Source organism: Saccopteryx leptura, chromosome 2, assembly GCF_036850995.1.
Source record: "Saccopteryx leptura isolate mSacLep1 chromosome 2, mSacLep1_pri_phased_curated, whole genome shotgun sequence".
NCBI lineage: Eukaryota > Metazoa > Chordata > Mammalia > Chiroptera > Emballonuridae > Saccopteryx > Saccopteryx leptura.
The window spans coordinates 301,839,954-301,858,589 of NC_089504.1; the positions used below are offsets into that span (position 1 = coordinate 301,839,954).

The 18,636-nt window shown below is 39.0% G+C and overlaps 1 protein-coding gene and 1 pseudogene across 4 annotated transcripts in view; one reads left to right on the forward strand and one right to left on the reverse strand.

Annotated features, from left to right (window-relative positions):
- Window positions 1–16,629, forward strand: part of ASB15 (ankyrin repeat and SOCS box containing 15) — a 37,408-nt gene extending 20,779 nt beyond the window's left edge. For 3 of the 4 annotated variants that reach the window (XM_066362576.1, XM_066362575.1, XM_066362577.1), the window contains 5 exons: window positions 2,389–2,634; window positions 5,397–5,568; window positions 8,073–8,643; window positions 9,564–9,717; window positions 14,738–16,629. In XM_066362576.1, the coding sequence (XP_066218673.1) occupies window positions 2,389–2,634; window positions 5,397–5,568; window positions 8,073–8,643; window positions 9,564–9,717; window positions 14,738–14,910 (1,316 nt within the window). In that variant the 3' untranslated portion in view covers window positions 14,911–16,629. The remainder of the gene's footprint in view (window positions 1–2,388; window positions 2,635–5,396; window positions 5,569–8,072; window positions 8,644–9,563; window positions 9,718–14,737) is intronic. The other variant, XM_066362578.1, reaches the window with a different exon arrangement.
- On the reverse strand, window positions 496–570 carry LOC136396342 (small nucleolar RNA U3; annotated as a pseudogene).
- Window positions 16,630–18,636: the final 2,007 nt, after the last annotated feature.

The following is an 18,636-nucleotide window of genomic DNA, read 5'->3' on the forward strand; positions in this document are numbered from 1 at the left end:
TTTATTTATGGAGAAACTTAGATGACCAAAAAACCCACCATGTTTGGTCCCTCTAGGACTCTCCTTTCCCATCAGCCATTGGGCCCTTATGATGGTACTTCAATGTATACAGTTACTTGCTAAGTGGTAGATATCTGATTTGTGGTGATCTGACACTTATTAAAGGTTTTTTTTTTTTCCACTTAAACTCCCTTTCTTCCCACCCTCTGAAGTTGGTGTCACCTTTCCCTAATCAGATAGCCACAGATTGTCTGGGCCACTGGAGCCTAGGGTACAGAAGCAACCAGTTAATTTTACTTCAGACATTTTCTTTCTCACAAAACAACATATATTTTCTTTACTCCAACGTCTCTTTCTGTCTTCCAATTCCTGTCAAGATGCCTCAGAAACGTCTTCTCTATTTGTATGTCATGTGAGTGAGCAAATAATTCACTGCTGACAAGTGATGTGAAGAAATTACCTGAGCAAAACACAAATACCCACAAAGTGACAAAAATTTAAAATAAAAAGCACCAGCCTACTTTATCTCAAGTAACAAACTATAGAAATGATCCCTGAAAGTATAGTCTTAGTACCAGCCTACTTTAAAGTGTTCCAAGTAGCTAAAAACTATGGAAAATTCTAATTCCATAACTCTGCAACTGAAACTTGGTTTCCTAAAGTGTCATTATTTAGGGTATGTATGTGTATTTTTACTTCATAAATTATTTAATCTGTACTTATGTTATACAAACACAGTGACTTATTAGTTTTCAATATTTCGGCCATTTATTGGATAAGAATGTCCTTGTGGGGGCTCTCCACAGTTTGTGTTATTACTTTTCTGGAAGATCAAATATATTCTTTCTAAAAAATTATATTGAAAATGTTTATTCTTTAAAAAAAAAACTACGTTAAGTAGGATATGGCTTATATATGCTGTTGTTTTCATGAAGGAATATGAAGCTCTGTGCATACTCTATTCTCTGAGTCAGGCAAAAGGAAAACATGCAATAGGAGCAAGAAGAGAAATGAGGATACACCTCTTAGTTCGTTTACCTTATTGATGTTTGCTCTGCAATAACACCAGCTAGGATGAGGTCACTCACTGTAATTAGAGTGGCCCATGGCAGATGGGTCATTCAGAGAAAGGCATTTGTCAACAGACCTCGATTTAGACAGTGAGTAGGAGAAAAACTGAAATCTCATGGCAGTGATGGCTTGCCTGCTTCTGAAGGTGGTGGGCAGAGTTTGTCTTCGTCCTCTTTTTATACCTTTTGGAGCCTCTTCCCTAGCCTTGGCCTTGGAGCCTTTCTGCATTTAGCCTCCTGGTTGCCCAGGATGTTCTCTGGGGCCCTATGTCTCTTCCTGCCTGTCCCAGCGAAGGCCAGGACTCTGAGTCTCTCTTCTAACATCAAACAGGATGGGCTTCGTCCCTAAGCTCTAAGTTCCACAAGGGAGAACCACATCTGTTTTTTCCTGTTGACCACAGGGCCTTTCATAGAGCCAGCGTGTACTGAATGAGTCAATGAATGAAACTGTATTTATCTCTCTCTGCAGGGAGTAGCGTACATCCTGTTGTTTCTTAATAAGATTTTATTTATTGATAAGAGAAACTGCATTACATCTTTTAGAAATCTTTATATCTAAGCTGGGGATATCTGTTATTAATTGAAAGGGGGAAAACACTTGTAACAGTTAATTTCAGTTACCAGAGTCAAGCAGACAGGGCGAGAGACAGCTGATTTAGTAAGCTTCTACTGTTGTAATCGATTCGCTGCCATAGACTTCGTCTGTTTAGAACAACCAACCTCCCTAAATTCTAAACATTCTTATAGTGGAATGCCCATTAAGAAAGCAGGAAAGAGAAGTTCATTTTGCACTGCTATCCTTGGTGGGGAAAATAAAATTCTTTCTAGAAGTGGGAAAAACTTGATAAAGCTATTTGTACTTGTGGCTCCAGGATCCTAGAAATGATAAAATGATGTTAATAATAATAAGAGTTATCATTTACTGAGTTCCTAGTAAATGCTAAAGATTTTACATACACTATTTCATTTATACAACCCAAAAGAGGAGGTTATTTTTATTTTGTTAATGAAGAAATTAAAATGTAAAAAGATTATATACAACATCTTATCTGAGCAGTGTGTACTGTTTTACATGAAACTCTTGAACCTTTTCAGCTCAGGGTCTTAAAGCGAAGGCAGTATTATCTTGCATGCTTAAATTCCACAATAGAAGTGTGGATATAAGAAATGTAAGGCATATAAAAAAATAGTATAGTCTCTTGTAGAAGAGAGTAGCTAATATCTCTTTCGATATTAAATTTGGTAACTTATAATACCATCTAAGATATTCCTGTTAACATGCCTACCACTGATTGTTCTTTTAAAAATCATCTTCAAGCTGTAAAAGAAGGCTCCTACGACATGGTGTCCGTTCTGCTCAAACACAACACCAGCCTTGACCAGCCCTGTGTCAAGCGATGGTCGGCAATGCACGAAGCAGCCAAACAAGGCCGCAAAGACCTGGTAGCTCTGCTACTGAGGCACGGTGGCGACGTCCACCTGAGAGACGGGTTTGGCGTCACACCACTAGGCGTCGCTGCTGAGTATGGCCACTGCGATGTGCTGGAACACCTAATCCACAAAGGTGCGTTAAAGGCATCGCATGGGCTTGCCTTTCCTTTTGCCTGTCGGACTTCCTTTCTTCCATTCCTTACTGGCATTTCATCCCTTCCTGAATGTAACTGGGCATCAGGCTTTGGTCCCCAGCTCTCAATAACCTACTCAGTAACCCCCTCTTCCACAATTCAGTTAAATCCTGTACGTGGTTACCTGCAAATCTGCATGCCCAGCCCTGATCGCTCTCCCTACAGACAGCCTACTTTTCACATCCATGGCTCACCAGGCCCTCACACTCATCTTCTCCTAAACAGAATTCCTCTTCTTTCACACTTTTGATTTAATAATTCCTCTCATCCAGATTGAAAGCTTAGATTTACCTCTAAGTCTTCCATCACTTTCCTTTCCAAATCCAGCCAATGGCCGATTGCTAGTGTCTCACTCACCTGTCCACCTTGGCAGGCCCTCTGCTTTGCATCCTGCAGGCCCCGCACATCTCCTCTGGACCAATGTGATCAGTTCTTAACTGTTCTCCTGGTTTCTAGTTTCCCAGTAGGCAAGGACTTATTGCATACTGATCTCAGCTTCTCAGCCTAAAGGACAGCTGCAATTACTCAAAAAATCCTCAGTGGCTCCCCACTGCCCTCCGAGTCATACACAAGTCCCGAGGCATCACCCCGAATTGCTGTATCCAGTGTATCCCTCACTGCTTCTGACCTGCCATCCTGCACTCCACCCAAATTAGATGACAGTATTCCCAAACATCCCTCCCATTCCTGCTGCCAAGTTTGGGTCAGGTCTTTGCCTTCGTCTGGACTTCCGTCCAATGTGATTCAAAATCAATTTCTTGAGACTCCTTCTCCCTAAAACCTGCCCTAATTCTTCCCAACAGATCGTGATATTGCCCCTCCTTTGAAACCACCAAAGGCTTTATATAACTACAGAACCAGGAATTAAGAAACCAAATTCTGAAAACTAGTTTTCGCTACCTACACATTGTCTGTCCTGAGCCTAGGTACTGAAACATTGCATTCCCACTTTCCTCATCTGTAAATAAAGGTGAGGACCACTGATACCCAAGGAGCATCTATGGGGGAAAGACTAACATTCTTGAGGCTCCCGAAGTGTAGCCTCATTTAAATATTAAATAAGTTCTATGATGCCTGACCTATGGTGGCTCAGTGCATGGAGTGCATCCAGCTTAGAACCTGGAGTGCTGGGCTTGCTGGTTCTAAGCGGTGGCCTTGCTGGGTCAAGGCACTTAGGAGAGACAGTTACTGTGAATTGGTGCTTCCCAATCCTCCCCTACTCCTCTCTCTCTCTCTCTCTCTCTCTCTCTCTCTCTCTCTCCTCTCCCTAAAAATCAATAAATAAGACCATTAAAGAAAATAAATTTTATGATACAAACTGTATCAGCCTAGTTAGATGAGATGGAGTTTCACAGCAGTAAATAGCTTGCCCCCAGCTCCCACAGTCAACAGCAGACCTCTCTCCCCTCACTGTGCCGCTAGTCCTGACGGCCTGATGGCCTGTGATTGTTACAGTTTGTGATCTCTGATGCTTTTCTGTTTTATTTCTCCTCTGAGTTTCTTAAAATATATTTTCTCATCTTAGGACCTTCCCTTGAGTCACACTCAGTGTTTACACATGGAAAACAGTTGATAAATATTTCTTGAAATAAAACAGTCTTTACTGTGGTCTTAAAACTTAAAAGTCTTGGCCCTGGCCGGTTGGCTCAGCGGTAGAGCGTTGGCCTGGTGTGTGGGGGACCCGGGTTCGATTCCCGGCCAGGGCACATAGGAGAAGCGCCCATTTGCTTCTCCACCCTCCACCCCCTCCTTCCTCTCTGTCTCTCTCTTCCCCTCCCGCAGCCAAGGCTCCATTGGAGCAAAGATGGCCCGGGCGCTGGGGATGGCTCCTTGGCCTCTGCCCCAGGCGCTAGAGTGGCTCTGGTCGCGGCAAAGCGACCCCCCAGAGGGGCAGAGCATCGCCCCCTGGTGGGCAGAGCGTTGCCCCTGGTGGGCGTGCCAGGTGGATCCCGGTCGGGCGCATGCGGGAGTCTGTCTGACTGTCTCTCCCCGTTTCCAGCTTCAGAAAAGAAGAAGAAAAAAAAAAAAAAAAAAAAACAAAAAAAAAAAAAAAAACTTAAAAGTCTCACTATCCTCCCTTTCCTGGGAGCATTTATCTATTACAGAAATTGACTTATTCTAGAAATTGACTAATTTCTCAAGTGTTCTAGTGATGCAAAGGTTTTCTAATAAAATGAAACATGCTGCATCATTGTTTATTACAAATATTGAGAGCAAAGATTTTTTTGGGAGAGAGAGAAAGAGACAGGAAGGGAGAGGGAGGGAGGAGAGAGAAATGAGAAGTATTAAGTAGTAGTTGCTTCACTTAATTTGCTCATTGATTGCTTTTCATATGTGCCTTGATCAGGGAGCTCAAGCAGAGCCAGTGACCCTTAGCTCAAGCCAGCAACCTTGGGCTTCAAGCCAGTGACCTTGGGCCTCAAGCCAGTGACCTTTGTGGTCATTTTGATGATCCTGTGCTCAACCCCCCAAGCCTGTGCTAGAGCCAGCCATCTGGAGGTTTTGAACCCAGAAGAACCTCAGCATTCCAGGTCTATGCTCTATTCACTGCACCACCACCAGTCAGGCAAGAACATAGATTTCCCAACGCTATAGTTTTCATTTCAAGTCTTAACCAGAAAGGAAAACAACAAGCTATTATTAAGGAGCCCTATCTTGACAATCCATCCAGTTCTCACTGTGCTGTGTGTTTTCCTGCCAGGGGGCGATGTGTTTGCTTTGGCCGATGATGGGGCATCGGTGCTGTTTGAGGCAGCAGGAGGGGGCAATCCTGATTGCATTTCTCTCCTGCTGGAATATGGAGGAAGCGGGAATGTACCTAACAGAGCTGGGCATCTTCCTATACACCGGGCTGCCTACGAGGGACATTATCTGTGAGTAATAAATCATAGCATGATCATTTTAAGTTAAATATACAAGATTGCATATACAGTGTAATCACAAGTCTCTCTATGGGATACCCTAAATCAGTGGTCCCCAACCTCCGTGCCGTGGACCGGTACCGGTCCATGGGCCATTTGGTACCTGTCCACAGAGAAAGAATAAATAACTTACATTATTTCTGTTTTATTTATATTTAAGTCTGGACGATGTTTTATTTTTTAAGAATGACCAGATTCCCTCTATTACATCCGTCTAAGACTCACTCTTGACGCTTGTCTTGGTCACGTGATACATTAATCCATCCCACCCTAAAGGTCGGTCCGTGAAAATATTTTGTGACATTAAACCAGTCCATGGCCCAAAAAAGGTTGGAGACCACTGCCCTAAATCCAAAAAAAGAAATAGACAAATGTTCAAAAGTTTTGTTCTTCTAAACATTCATCTGATTTCCCCTTTCTTTTTATATTTTTATTTTTAAAAATTAAAAATAATTACAGGTGACATACATTATATTTGAGATGTACATCATAGTGTTTAGACATAAGTGCTCACCCTAAGTCTAGTACCCATCTGACATCATACATAGTTATTATAATATTATTGACTATGTTTCCTATACTGTAATTTACATCCGATGACTATTTTTATACCTGTCAATTTGTACTTTTTTATTGCTTTATCTTTTTCACTCATCTCCAAAGAGGCCCACGCCAAGACACATCATATTTTTGTACTTTATAAAATTTCCACATTGACTGTATACCACTTTTACAATGAAGAGTTACTCTTTTAGAAGGAAGTTACACATGAGAATTCTTTACAAGCCCCTCAAATATGCCTTTCTGTTTTTTTAAGGGTAGTTTAAAAAGACTACAGAGTTTCTAAGTTTTTTACCCTTTGCAAAGAATCAAAATTTGTGAAAATACTATCAGTATTACTCCACGTATGTAACAATGTGTATGGATATTATAGTATAATGTCAACTATATTATTGAGTAGAAAAGTCTCATCTTATAATGATTCCTTTATTCAAAAAAAAAAATGTTTCATAGATTTTTAAATTACAGATCATGCCACAATTGGCACATCAATAGAAGTCTATAATCATTATATTAAACCACTGGCCATGAGAAGTTGGGTTTAGACAATTAAATATATTTGATAAATTCAAAAACTTTGAAATACTTAGACTCTGTCCCCTTCAGTGGCCACATTAGCTAAATGGCCAATGACATAATTGACGCTAGGTGACATGTTGTTAAAGTTTACCTGGATTTGTTCCCAGTGTTCATAAATTCACACATGATATCTCTGAATTAGGCACAAGAGATCAAGTTATCCTTGCTGGTGGCTCTCATACACGTCTAGTTGGTTAGTCAGGTGTGAAATTTACAACTATCACAAGTTCCTTTTTTTTTAAATTATAATTGACATACAATATCATATTAGCTTTAGGAGTACAACCTGGTGATTAGACATTATATAACTTGCTAAGTGGTTATCCTGATAAGTCTCAAACCCATCTAACACCACACATAGTTCTCAGAATATTATTGACTATATTCCCTACACTTTACTTCCCCATGACTATTCTGTAACAACCAATTTGTATTTCTTAATTCCTTTACCTTTTCCACATACCCCGTAACCCTCCTCCCATCAAGTCAAAATATTTTCTGTATCTATGAGTCTGTTTCTCTTCCTCTTGTGCATTTATTTTGTGTTCTAGATTCAATTGTTGATAGATATGTGTTTATTGCCACAAGTTCTTGGAAATATAAGCTGTGTGGTTGGTTATCTCAGTTGGACTGACATAAGGTTGATGAAATAATAAAGTGTCATCTTACGGCTAATAATTCAATTTCAAGTTATATTGAAGCAGACAGGATATACATGGCCAATGTTAAAGCATGGATAGTGAAAGAGAAGTAATGAATGAGAATTCAAGAGGCCTAAATTCTAATCCTTGTTCCATGTCTGTGTGACCTTGGACAAGTCATTTCACATCTCCAGACTTCATATTGCTGTTCTCTTAAATGAAACAGTTGCACTAAGTGATGTTCAAGGTCACTAATGGTCAAGAGTATGAAATGTTTCTCTATGGCATCAGATGACTTACTTTTCTTTTATATTTTTCATTAAATAGCGTTGGTTGCTTATACATATTATGTTGTTCAAAGAATTGGAAGATGGGGAGGATTCTTGAGGAACCAAAATTCTTGGACCAAACATAAGATCCTACATGATCTCCAGGAATATTGAGAATGGGAAGTTAATAAAAACTAAACTAAATTACACTAAACTAAATAGCAAGTCGATGGACAAAGGCTATATGTCTTTGTATGTGGTCATCTAGCCAAAGTAAAGGAAACTAAACAAATTGCATTAATTATTTCATGAGAAAGCTGTTTTAATTGATTTCTTGACTGTTTTCCTGCCATATTTATTTTTATTATTATTTATTTATTTTTTATTTTATTTTATTTTATTTTAGTGCACTGAAGTATCTTATCCCAGTAACATCCAAGAACGCAATCCGGAAAAGTGGGCTGACACCAATTCACTCAGCAGCAGATGGGCAAAATGTCCAGTGCCTCGAACTGCTCATTGAAAATGGCTTTGATGTCAATGCTCTGCTTGCTGACCACATTTCTGAGAGCTATGACGATGAGAGGAAGACTGCGCTATATTTTGCTGTTTCTAATAACGATATCCACTGCACAGAAGTCCTCTTGAATGCAGGTGCAGACCCCAACTTAGATCCCCTCAACTGTCTGCTGGTGGCAGTGAGGGCCAATAACCATGAAATTGTCCGGCTGCTTCTCTCCCATGGAGCTAACGTCAATTGTTATTTTATGCATGTGAATGACACTCGCTTTCCCAGTGCCATTCAGTATGCCCTGAACGATGAGGTAATGCTGAGGCTCTTGCTGAATAATGGCTATCAGGTGGAGCTGTGCTTTGAGTGCCTGCACGGCGACATCTTTGGGAATTCGTTTGTGTGGTCAGAGATAGAGGAAGAGGTCCTGCCAGGCTGGACGTCTTGTATAATAAAGGATAACCCGGTGAGTTGCCTACATCCTTTTGTTCTGCACGTTGGGTCATCGTCCCAACTTTGACTCATTTACAGGTGTAACAAGAAGAGAAAAAGCAACTCTTCTATATTTTTCTCATTCTCAAATTTTTGTTGGCAATAGTATGGGGATATAAGTGTAAAACTAGGCACCAAAGAGATGTTTGTTTTTCTTGGGTTGGAAACTGAATGTAGAAGAATGTGAAAATGGGCCCTGGCCGGTTGGCTCACTGGTAGAGCATCGGCCTGGCATGCAGGAGTCCCGGGTTCGATTCCCAGCCAGGGGACACAGGAGAAGTGCCCATCTGCTTCTCCACTCCTCCCCCTCTCCTTCTTCTCTGTCTCTCTCTTCCCGTTCCACAGCCAAGGCTCCACTGGAGCAAAGTTGGCCTGGGCACTGAGGATGGCTCCATGGCCTCTGCCTCAGGCACTAGAAAAGCTCTGGTTGCAACAGAGCAATGCCCCAGATGGGCAGAGCATCGCCCCCTGGTGAGCATGCCGGGTGGATCCCGGTCGGGTGCATGCGGGAGTCTGTCTGACTGCCTCCCTGTTTCCAACTTCAGAAAAATACAAAAAAAAAAAAAAAAGAATGTGAAAATGTATGCGATTAATAATAAGCTTATTTGGTGGAATATTGTGACTAGCAGCATGGAAGGAGAATCATAGGAGGATCACGATTCTTCCATATTTTGTTGGCTATAATCACATCTGAGCCATGCACTTAACTCCAGGACCATGACTTCAGAGAAACAAGCAACAATTTGTTGTTGTTGTTGTTGTTATTTGCTCCTTACAAGAAGGGACCATTTATTTCCTGTAAAGAGACAAAGACAGTTTTGATAACAAAATCTAGTGTTTCTGTATATGGCATATTAAAAGTGCTACTGAATTACATTTTTTCAATTCTCTCAGTTCTGTGAGTTTATTACAGTCCCCTGGATGAAGCACTTGGTGGGCAGCGTTATCCGTGTGTTAATAGATTACATGGATTACATCCCTTTGTGCTCTAAACTGAAGTCGGCACTTGAACTACAGAGAGAATGGCCGGAAATCCGTCGAATACTAGGTAAAAACAAGTTTTGCCCACAATTTTTTTAAATGAAAAAATGTTTGTAGAACTTTTTTGATGTCATCTTTGATACTTTTTCAGTGCTGCACTCTATTTTCAGAATTATGTTTCTTAGAACCATCCTCAACATTCCATATAGTTTAAGATACTTATTTCTAGCTTTTTTGATACTTTCCAACTCTTTAATCATATCGTGGGTAATGTTATAACTATATTAACATTCTAACGAGAACTCCATTTTTAAAAATCAACTTCTATAATATCATAAAGTATGTAGACTGTCATCCCCATATGGGCAGCGATCAGTTTGGTTTATTTTTGTATGCTTAAGGCTAGGCATAATTCCTAGTAAGTGGTAGATACCCAATAACTATTGAGTGAATGAATGGTGTGAATTAGAATTATCCTTTCTGCTATACTCTCTCTCAAGTGTTTATTGACAGTCTTTTCATCAGAAGTTTATATTACAGGCAGGCTACTTTGTCTTCTCCAGGTTAAAGTTTAGTTATAATCATAAAAGTGAATTATATTACAAATGTTTCAATAAAATTGCAGCTAACATCACTTCAACAATGCATAGAAACCAGAAAAAAAATAATAGACTGGAGAGATTTTTCTCCTTCAAAATATGGGTTCAAAAAAATAGGTTTATTTTATTTTATTTTATTTTATTTTATTTTATTTTTTATTCAGTGAAAAGAGGGGAGGCAGAGACAGATTCCTGCATGCACCACGACTGGGATCAACCTGGCAAGCCCACTAGGGGGTGATGCTCTGCCCATCTGGGGTATTGCTATGTTGCTCAGTAACTGAGCTCTTCTTAGTGCCTGAGGCAAAAGCCATGGAGCCATCCTCAGTGCCCAGGGCCAACTCGCTCCAATCAGGCCATGGCTGCAGAAGGAGGAGAGAGAGAGAAGCCAAGGGGGAAGGGGGAAGAAGCAGTTGGGTGCTTCTCCTGTGTGCCCGGACCAGGAATCGTACCCCAGATATCCACATGCTGAGCCAACAGTCTACCACTGAGCCAACCAGCCAGGGCCTTGAAAAAATAGGTTCCAAAGCCTGCTTGCACACCAATTTAATTTATGGAGCCTAAAGAGGCATCACAGAACTTTACGTTACCTTTATATATTCTGGCACTCTTAGTAAACCTAAATTAGCCTTGAATGAAATAGCAAAACTTCAACTGATTCTTTAGGATCAGGCAAATTTTATGTAAATTAGTTTTATTATATTTTTCACTCAACAAGCTGAAACTTAAAATGTTGAGCTGATTCACATACCAAATTTGTTAGTATAAAGTCTATAAAAGGAAATATCAGTGATAAAGTGGTTTTCACTTAAACATTCAGTTTCAATCAAAACCTCTATATTAAATCAATTCATCTGAATTTTGTGGGAAAGATGGAGACCATGGTGAGAAGGAGTGATGGTTCAACCCAATGCACATTTGGAAGTAAGCTTGGATTTTCCTAGAGTGATTTCCCCTGGAATGAGTTCTACAATAGAAGAGACTTTACAGGAAAATAACTGGAATCTTAAAGAATCTGAGGAGTAGTTCAGTATTGGAAGCCTAGAAATTGACCTCTGGGGTCAGATGGACCTAGAATGGAATGAAATTCTGGCCCTGTCTCAGAGTAGAATTGCGAGGTTCTATATATCAGTCAGGGCTGATATTTTCATGGAAACAAACCACAACTCATTGTGTCACTCTCCTTTTATTGAGGAGAGAAGAATTTTTTATTTTATGAAAAAGAACCAAGGTTGTTGTGGGCATTTAAAGACATGATGCTTGTAAGGTGCTTAGAATACTATTCAAAACACTAAAAACACTTAATAAATTTAGCGAGTCTAAAAACTACAATATTAGGGTTTTTATATTATCTTTATTACATGGTAAGTTTGTCTAAAGTATGAACTGTAGATGTGAAACATATCATGAAGCCCTCACAACCTGTATTATCATGCTAATTTTTATCAATAAAAAACAAAGGCTAAGGGGAATTACAAAACAGTCCCTATGAGTTCATGAAACTAAGCTGTCAGGCCTCCCTCTCTGAACAGAGGCCACACTGGGAGTAAAGTCGAAAGGAAGAAGCAGGACAGAGATGAGAGTGGGCCACTTCAGTGAGGTGGCCAACAAAGCTGGAAGCCTCAGAGCAAGACACCATATTCTGGATCATTGCAAGAAAGCACAAGAATAGGAACCTCTGTTAACTTAAAAGAGCTATCTTGAACTTAACTTCCTTCCAGAAATTCAAAACAACAAAATTTACATAAAAATGAGCAACAGAAAAGCATCACAGTCCTGACCAGATAGGTTGGTTGGTTAGAGCATTGTGGTCCCGAAGTGCAGAGGTTGCCAGTTCAATCCCTGGTCAGGGCACACACAGGAACAGATCGATGTTCCTCTCTCTCTCTCTCTCTCTCTCTCCCTTCATCTAAAATCAATAAAATAAACATTAAAAAAAGAATCACAATCAAATCCCATACATATTAATTATAAGAAAAAATAAAAATAGACATGTCAAAGTAAAAATATTGTCCATTCTGTAGTATAGGGATAGCACACTGAGATGGTGACGCTCTAAATGGAGTGATTCCTGTGAAAGTCAGAACAGTGGTCCTTACGGGGGGGGGGGGGGGGGGGGGCGGGAGTACACGAACGGAGCTTGGGATGGATTGCAGATGGAATTCTGGGATGGCTGGGGAAGGTCTTCTTTTTATGACCCGGGAGGTCATTAAAGATGTTGACCTAATAATCACTTTTAATAACTTAAGAAACTCTACATTTGTTCAGTTGCTCTATCTATATTTCATTTTACAATGAAAAGGTTAAAACGTTTTGGAGATTGTAACGGCAAAACCCCTAAAGCTTAGACAAATTAATTTTCCAAAGTTATAGAGACAGTAACAAAGCAAGAATTTCAACCCTTGTCTGTCTCCTTTCAAAACATAGCTCTTTCTCCAATACCACTATGCTTCCTGTCATAGATCAGATTTTGCTTCTAATTGGTAATTAATTTTTTATGTGTTTATCTTGAGAAATTATGATCAATTCTTATGACTTTAGAAAGGCAATCCAACTGAAAATAAGAGGACGGTTTTGGGTTGTTTCAGTCATGCATTATTGCAACCAGTGTCAGTTGATTGCTATGTGTATGGTCAACCACTGGATGTCAGGATTCCTCCAGATATACAAAAGGCAACATATTTGTTGAGGAAGAAAATAAAATAGTTCATTCTGCCTATTTCGGTAACAATTATTTTGTCTCAATAGTTTCTAAAAAACATTGTTTTTATTTTTTATAATAAAGATCATTTAATTGTTTATCATCTCAAACGTAACAGAAATGTGATGTCTTTTACTTTTGAATTGAGTGATAGTTCACATTATTGAATGGTGAAAGCATACTAAGCACTTTACTAATATTTTACATGAATAAATTTGTTTGATCTTCAAACAACCCTATGAGCTAGGTCCTACTTTTATCCACATTTCACAGATGAGAATACTGAGTTCACAGAGGTTAAGTAACTCGTCCAACATCACACAAATACTAAACGGAGAGGCAAGATTTTAATCCAATCTGACCCAAGTCCAAAGCCTATGGCTGAGCCGGTGTGCTATGCTGTCCTGTCACTAGCTCGCATCACTGAGATAATGTGCCAATACTCTAACTGCAATATAGATAAAGTAAGGGGGGAAAATAAACACTAATTCTGATATTTAACCTTAATAGATTTATTATTATTTTTATTATTAAGTGAAGGCGGGGAGGCACAGAGACAGACTCCCGCATACGGCCCAACCAGGATCCATCCAGAAAGCCCCCAGCAGGGCGATGGTCTGCCCATCTGGGGTCGCTGCTCTGTCGCTCACCAACTGAGCTATTTTTGCACCTGAGGTGGGGTCATGGTGCCATCCTTGGTGCCTGGGGACAACTTGCTGAAACCATCAAACCATGACTGTGTGTATGTGTGGGAGAGGAGAGGGGGGAGAGAATGAGAGAGAGAAGGATGAGGGGTGGAGAAGCAGGTGGGCACTTCTGTGTGTCCTGACCAGGAATAGAACCCAGGACTTCCACATGCCAGGGATGCTCTACCACTGAGCCAACTGACCAGGGCAATAGATTTTTTTTTTAAATATAAAATATTTAAGTGTAGGACACTGAAACAAAACTAAGAGTCATGGACATATGGAAACATTTGCATCAGATGTTTCCTGGATGATTATTCATTAGAAAGACTGGTAGAAGAGAGAAAAAGTAAAGAAATGTATATCTATAATATTCAATTTAAAAAAAATAAGTAAGAGGAAATGTGAGCACTTGTTCTCTTAAATCAAGTTCATTCATTCATTTATAAATACCCTAGTTGGCCTTGGCAGGTTGGCTCAGTAACAGAGCATCCACCCAGTATGTGGACATCCTGTGTTCAATTCCTGGTCAGAGCACACAGGAGAAGCGACTATCTGCTTCTCTACTTCTTCTCCCTCTTCCCCTCCCACAGCTATGGCTTGATTAGTTTGAGCACATCAGTCCTGAGCACTGAGGATGGCTCTGTGGAGTCTCTGCCTCAGGTGCTAAAAATACCTTGGTTGCAAACATGGCCCCAGATGGGCAAAGCATCAGCCCCAGATGGAGGTTGCCCTGTGGATCCCGGTCAGTGTGCATGCAGGAGGAGTCTGTCTCTCTATTCTCCCTTCTTCTCACTTGGAAAAAGACAAAAAAAAAAAAAAAAGAAAGAAAGATCCTGGTTGAACACCCCCTATGAGCCAGGCTATCCCCTTGACCCAGAGACAAACTAAATGTCTGCCTTCCTGGAGCTTACATTCTAGAGGAATGGTATGGAAGGCTTCAATACAGTTTGAATTCACTTTAAGTCACCAATTGCTGACATGTGTATATATGTTTTTCACAAGAACACTATTCATGTTATTCTAAAACAATCTATATCTGCCAGATCAATCCACTAATATTGGTTTTTATTTTTGCTTGTTTTTTCCCATTCAATTTAGAGAACCCTTGCTCATTAAAGCATTTGTGTCGGTTAAAAATCCGAAGACTCATGGGACTCCGGCGACTCTGCCAGCCAGCCTCAATGGAGAAGCTTCCTGTCCCACCACCTATTCAAAGATACATATTATTTAAAGATTATGATCTCTATGGGAAGGAGCTAAACTTGCAATAATTTAAAAAATAATATTTTAAAATGTGATTTTAAAAATATTTTTAAATGCGATTCCCTAAGAGTATTTCTTGGAATCATTTTACATCCTTAGGTGTATTTAAATCCATTAGCAATTTTATAACAGGATCCTGTGTTCTTATAAGAATACTGTACTTTACACCTTTAAAGACCTTTGCATTGTTATTTTTTAAAATTTAAGTATAGCTGATATATAATATTACATTGGTTATATTAGTTACAGCTGTACAATGTAGTGATTTGACATTTTTATACCTTCTAATGTGATTGTCCTACTAATTCTAGTAATCATTTGTCACCAAGCGAATTTAGTACAATATTACTTTTCACCCATTCCCCTATTCTTCCACCTGGTAACCATCCTTTCGTTACACTATGATTTTTTTTAAGCAAGTCAATATTTTGTATTTGAATTTCTATTGATTTTCTTCACTTGCATCAAGTCTTCAAATTCTCCCTATCAAGTGGCTCCTACAATGTCCATCAGCAAGTCTCTCCTGTGTTTGTAAAAGAAACACTTTCTCAAACCACATCTTCAGGCAGTTGCTGAACCTTCCTCTCCTCTCTCTCACGGCCAAGCTGCATAAAAGAGTCCCTTCCTGCCTGCAGATTCATAGGTCGTATCTGGCTCCTGCTCCCTCCACTGCCCTTCTCAAGGCCCTGAACTTCTTGTTGCTAATTTCAATGAGTATTCTCCAGTCCTTTCAGACACCTGCAGCACCTGACACTCGCCTGCTCCCTCCTTGGAAAGGTCTTTCCTTGGTTTCCACAACACCTTGGTGTCTCAGCTCCCCTCCCCAACTGTGTTGTTTCTGGCTTCCTTCTGCATTGCTCATCTCCTGCCAACCCTTTTGTAATATGTCTCAAGCCCTCGTGTCTCCTTATGCTACATTCTCTGGGGCATCTCATCCACATCTGCAGTTTTGATTACTGCCTGCATATGGTTGACTACAAATTTTATATCTGAAGTCTAGCTCTTTTCCGCATATGCTTGAGATCTGTGTAGACAGTTGCCCTAATGAACATGAACACAGACACCTCAAGTTCAACATATCCCAAATGAACTCTATCTTCCTCTGCCAAAAAGCTCTTTCTATTACATTCTGTAGCTCAATGATTAGCACAATTATCAATTCAGTTTCCCAAGTCAAAAACGTGAACATTAGCCTTGACTATCTCATTTTCCTTATGCAATATAATAGATCACCAAATCCTGGTAAGCATCTCTCTGGAAGTCATTTTGTACGCAGTCTCATTGATTCGACCCTAATTCCAGCGGTTATCTCCAGTTGCGTGGGGTACTAGGGTGCAGCCTGACTGGCCGTCCTTCAGGCTGTCTGGCTCTATTCAACATGCATTCTGCATACAACATCCCACAGTGATTTTTACAAATGTCAATAGAGTTTCACTCCCCTGCTTAAAACCATTTCCATTGCTCATAGGATAAAGTACAAAGTTCTTCCATGGCCCTTCATGATCTAATTTCCTGCCTTTCTCCTTAGTCTTATCTCTTGATAGCTCCCTCACCCCTCCCCTTCATCTGTATTCAACACCTTTTAGAAGTTTATTCTTTCAATAGTGATTCTCAGACTTATGTAAAATCTATACATCAGTATATCAGTAACTTTTGTTTTAATAATTTTAAAAATAAGGTCTTTTGTTTAAATATATAAAGAGGATCCCAGGTAGAGGGATAAGAAAATGCAAATTATATATATTTATTTTATATATTATATATATGAATTATATTATTCATATATGATATATTATATATATATTTACATATAATATATAAATATAAAAATACATAATATCTAAAAACATATACCTACATATCATTTATAAAGAAATCATATATATTTATATATAAATATAAAAATCATATGTATTTACATATATAAAATATATATAACATATAACTAGATATATATGTTTATATATGTCACCTACTATCAATGTCATTTCATAACAGAGAAGCCATTTTAATGCCAGAAAATAAGGTAGCCTTAAACTCAGTTACTGAAATTGAATACTTTTAGCTTTGGAAAGATTTACTGTATTGTCAATTTCCCATTGATGGGTGAAAATTTCATTCAGGCTCAACAAGTATCTCAGGTTCTTTGGGAATCACAGCTGTAGAATAGACGATGTTCTCTTGCACCTAAGGAGTCTTCGCCCTTTCTTCTCCTCTGTCTGGAATTCTCTTCCCATTTCTATCCCCTCTCCACCCCATATCCCACAGGTCTCAGCATGGGTGCTGCTTCCCGTGGGATGGGAGGCGCCAGCTCAGAAATTCTCATTCTATGTTATAGGCTCCTGTGTTCGCATCTGTCTGCTCCACTAGACTGTAAGCTCTAAGAGGGCAGGGTCTATGTCTGCTTTCTTTTCCAGTGTTTCCTTAGGGCCGAATACATTCCCTGGAGCACAGAGAGAGTTCACATATTATTTGTTGAATATATATCAAATAAGTGAATGTTATATGAGACCCAGACAAAAATAACCAGTGACCTCATGGTAAATGATAGTTTTGAATCTCTGATTTGGTTATATAACCTTAATAAGGTAATTATTTAGATTCATTTTTCTTAGATTTTAATGTTTTCTTATATGTATTTTAATCTTAAGAATTACTATAGTCTTTCAATTGTAATACCTCACTTGTTGTGAGTTTTTCAGATTGTATTTAGTTTTAATTATCTTTGAGACATAAATAGGTATTAAAATTACCTGTACAATTAGAGCTATAGTTTTAACTCCTTGTATTCCCTAGAGATTATAGTTTTTATATAAATTAAACTGTAATGTATTTAATTAAAACTATAGTTAATGTTTTATGTATAGATTTCATGATTCCTCTGTTGCTCTCCTACTTGTGGCTAAAATGCATTGTTACGTGTAAATAGCACACTAAATAAATAAAAAATAATGACAAGGATGTAAGTTTGCTAAATGATTTCAGATATTAAATAAACTAAAGCTTTGACATTTTCTTTAATGTATTTTTGTATAAATCCATTCAAGATACTTCAGATATTAAATAATTCTAATGCATTAAAGCTTTGACATTTTCTTTAATGCATTTATGCAAATATATTCAAGAAATACAATAATGTAGATGTATGAATTCACTGCATATGCTATAGGTTTTCAAAATGGTTCTTTTGCTGCTTGTAAAGCAGGAGAAAAATGTATTCTATGAACTGAGGCCATCTCTATATCCAAAATGGATTTTATCTTTTTTTCTCACATTTTGAATGTTCCTAGCAGTGTTTCCTTTTTTATTTTTTTTTATGGGCTGGAAGGTAAGGGAAATTAATTTCTGTTTAATTTGAACTGTTTCTCCTAGAATATGTCACTTTATCTGGGAGAGAACAACAGCTGCTCATCCCTCTGAGCCTTTGGAAAAGCCAAGCATTCTACAGTCTAACCACTGTGAAATCGACATGACAGAGTTTTGATGACATCTTCCCGTGCGGCCAAGATGTCATGCTCTCTGGTCACAGTGGACTCTCTTTTGTATTGTCCAGAAAACCTGGGTAGAAAGAAGGCAGCTATGACCTCTCATTTGAGTGGGTTTTGTTTTAGCTTTTCACTTGGTGATCTTTTAATAGTATAATATTTCCATTTCCAACTTACAATACTTTCATAGGTGCATTGAGACCAAGCACCTCCTGAAGAATAAGGTTCATTCATTTTCGTTAGTGCCAG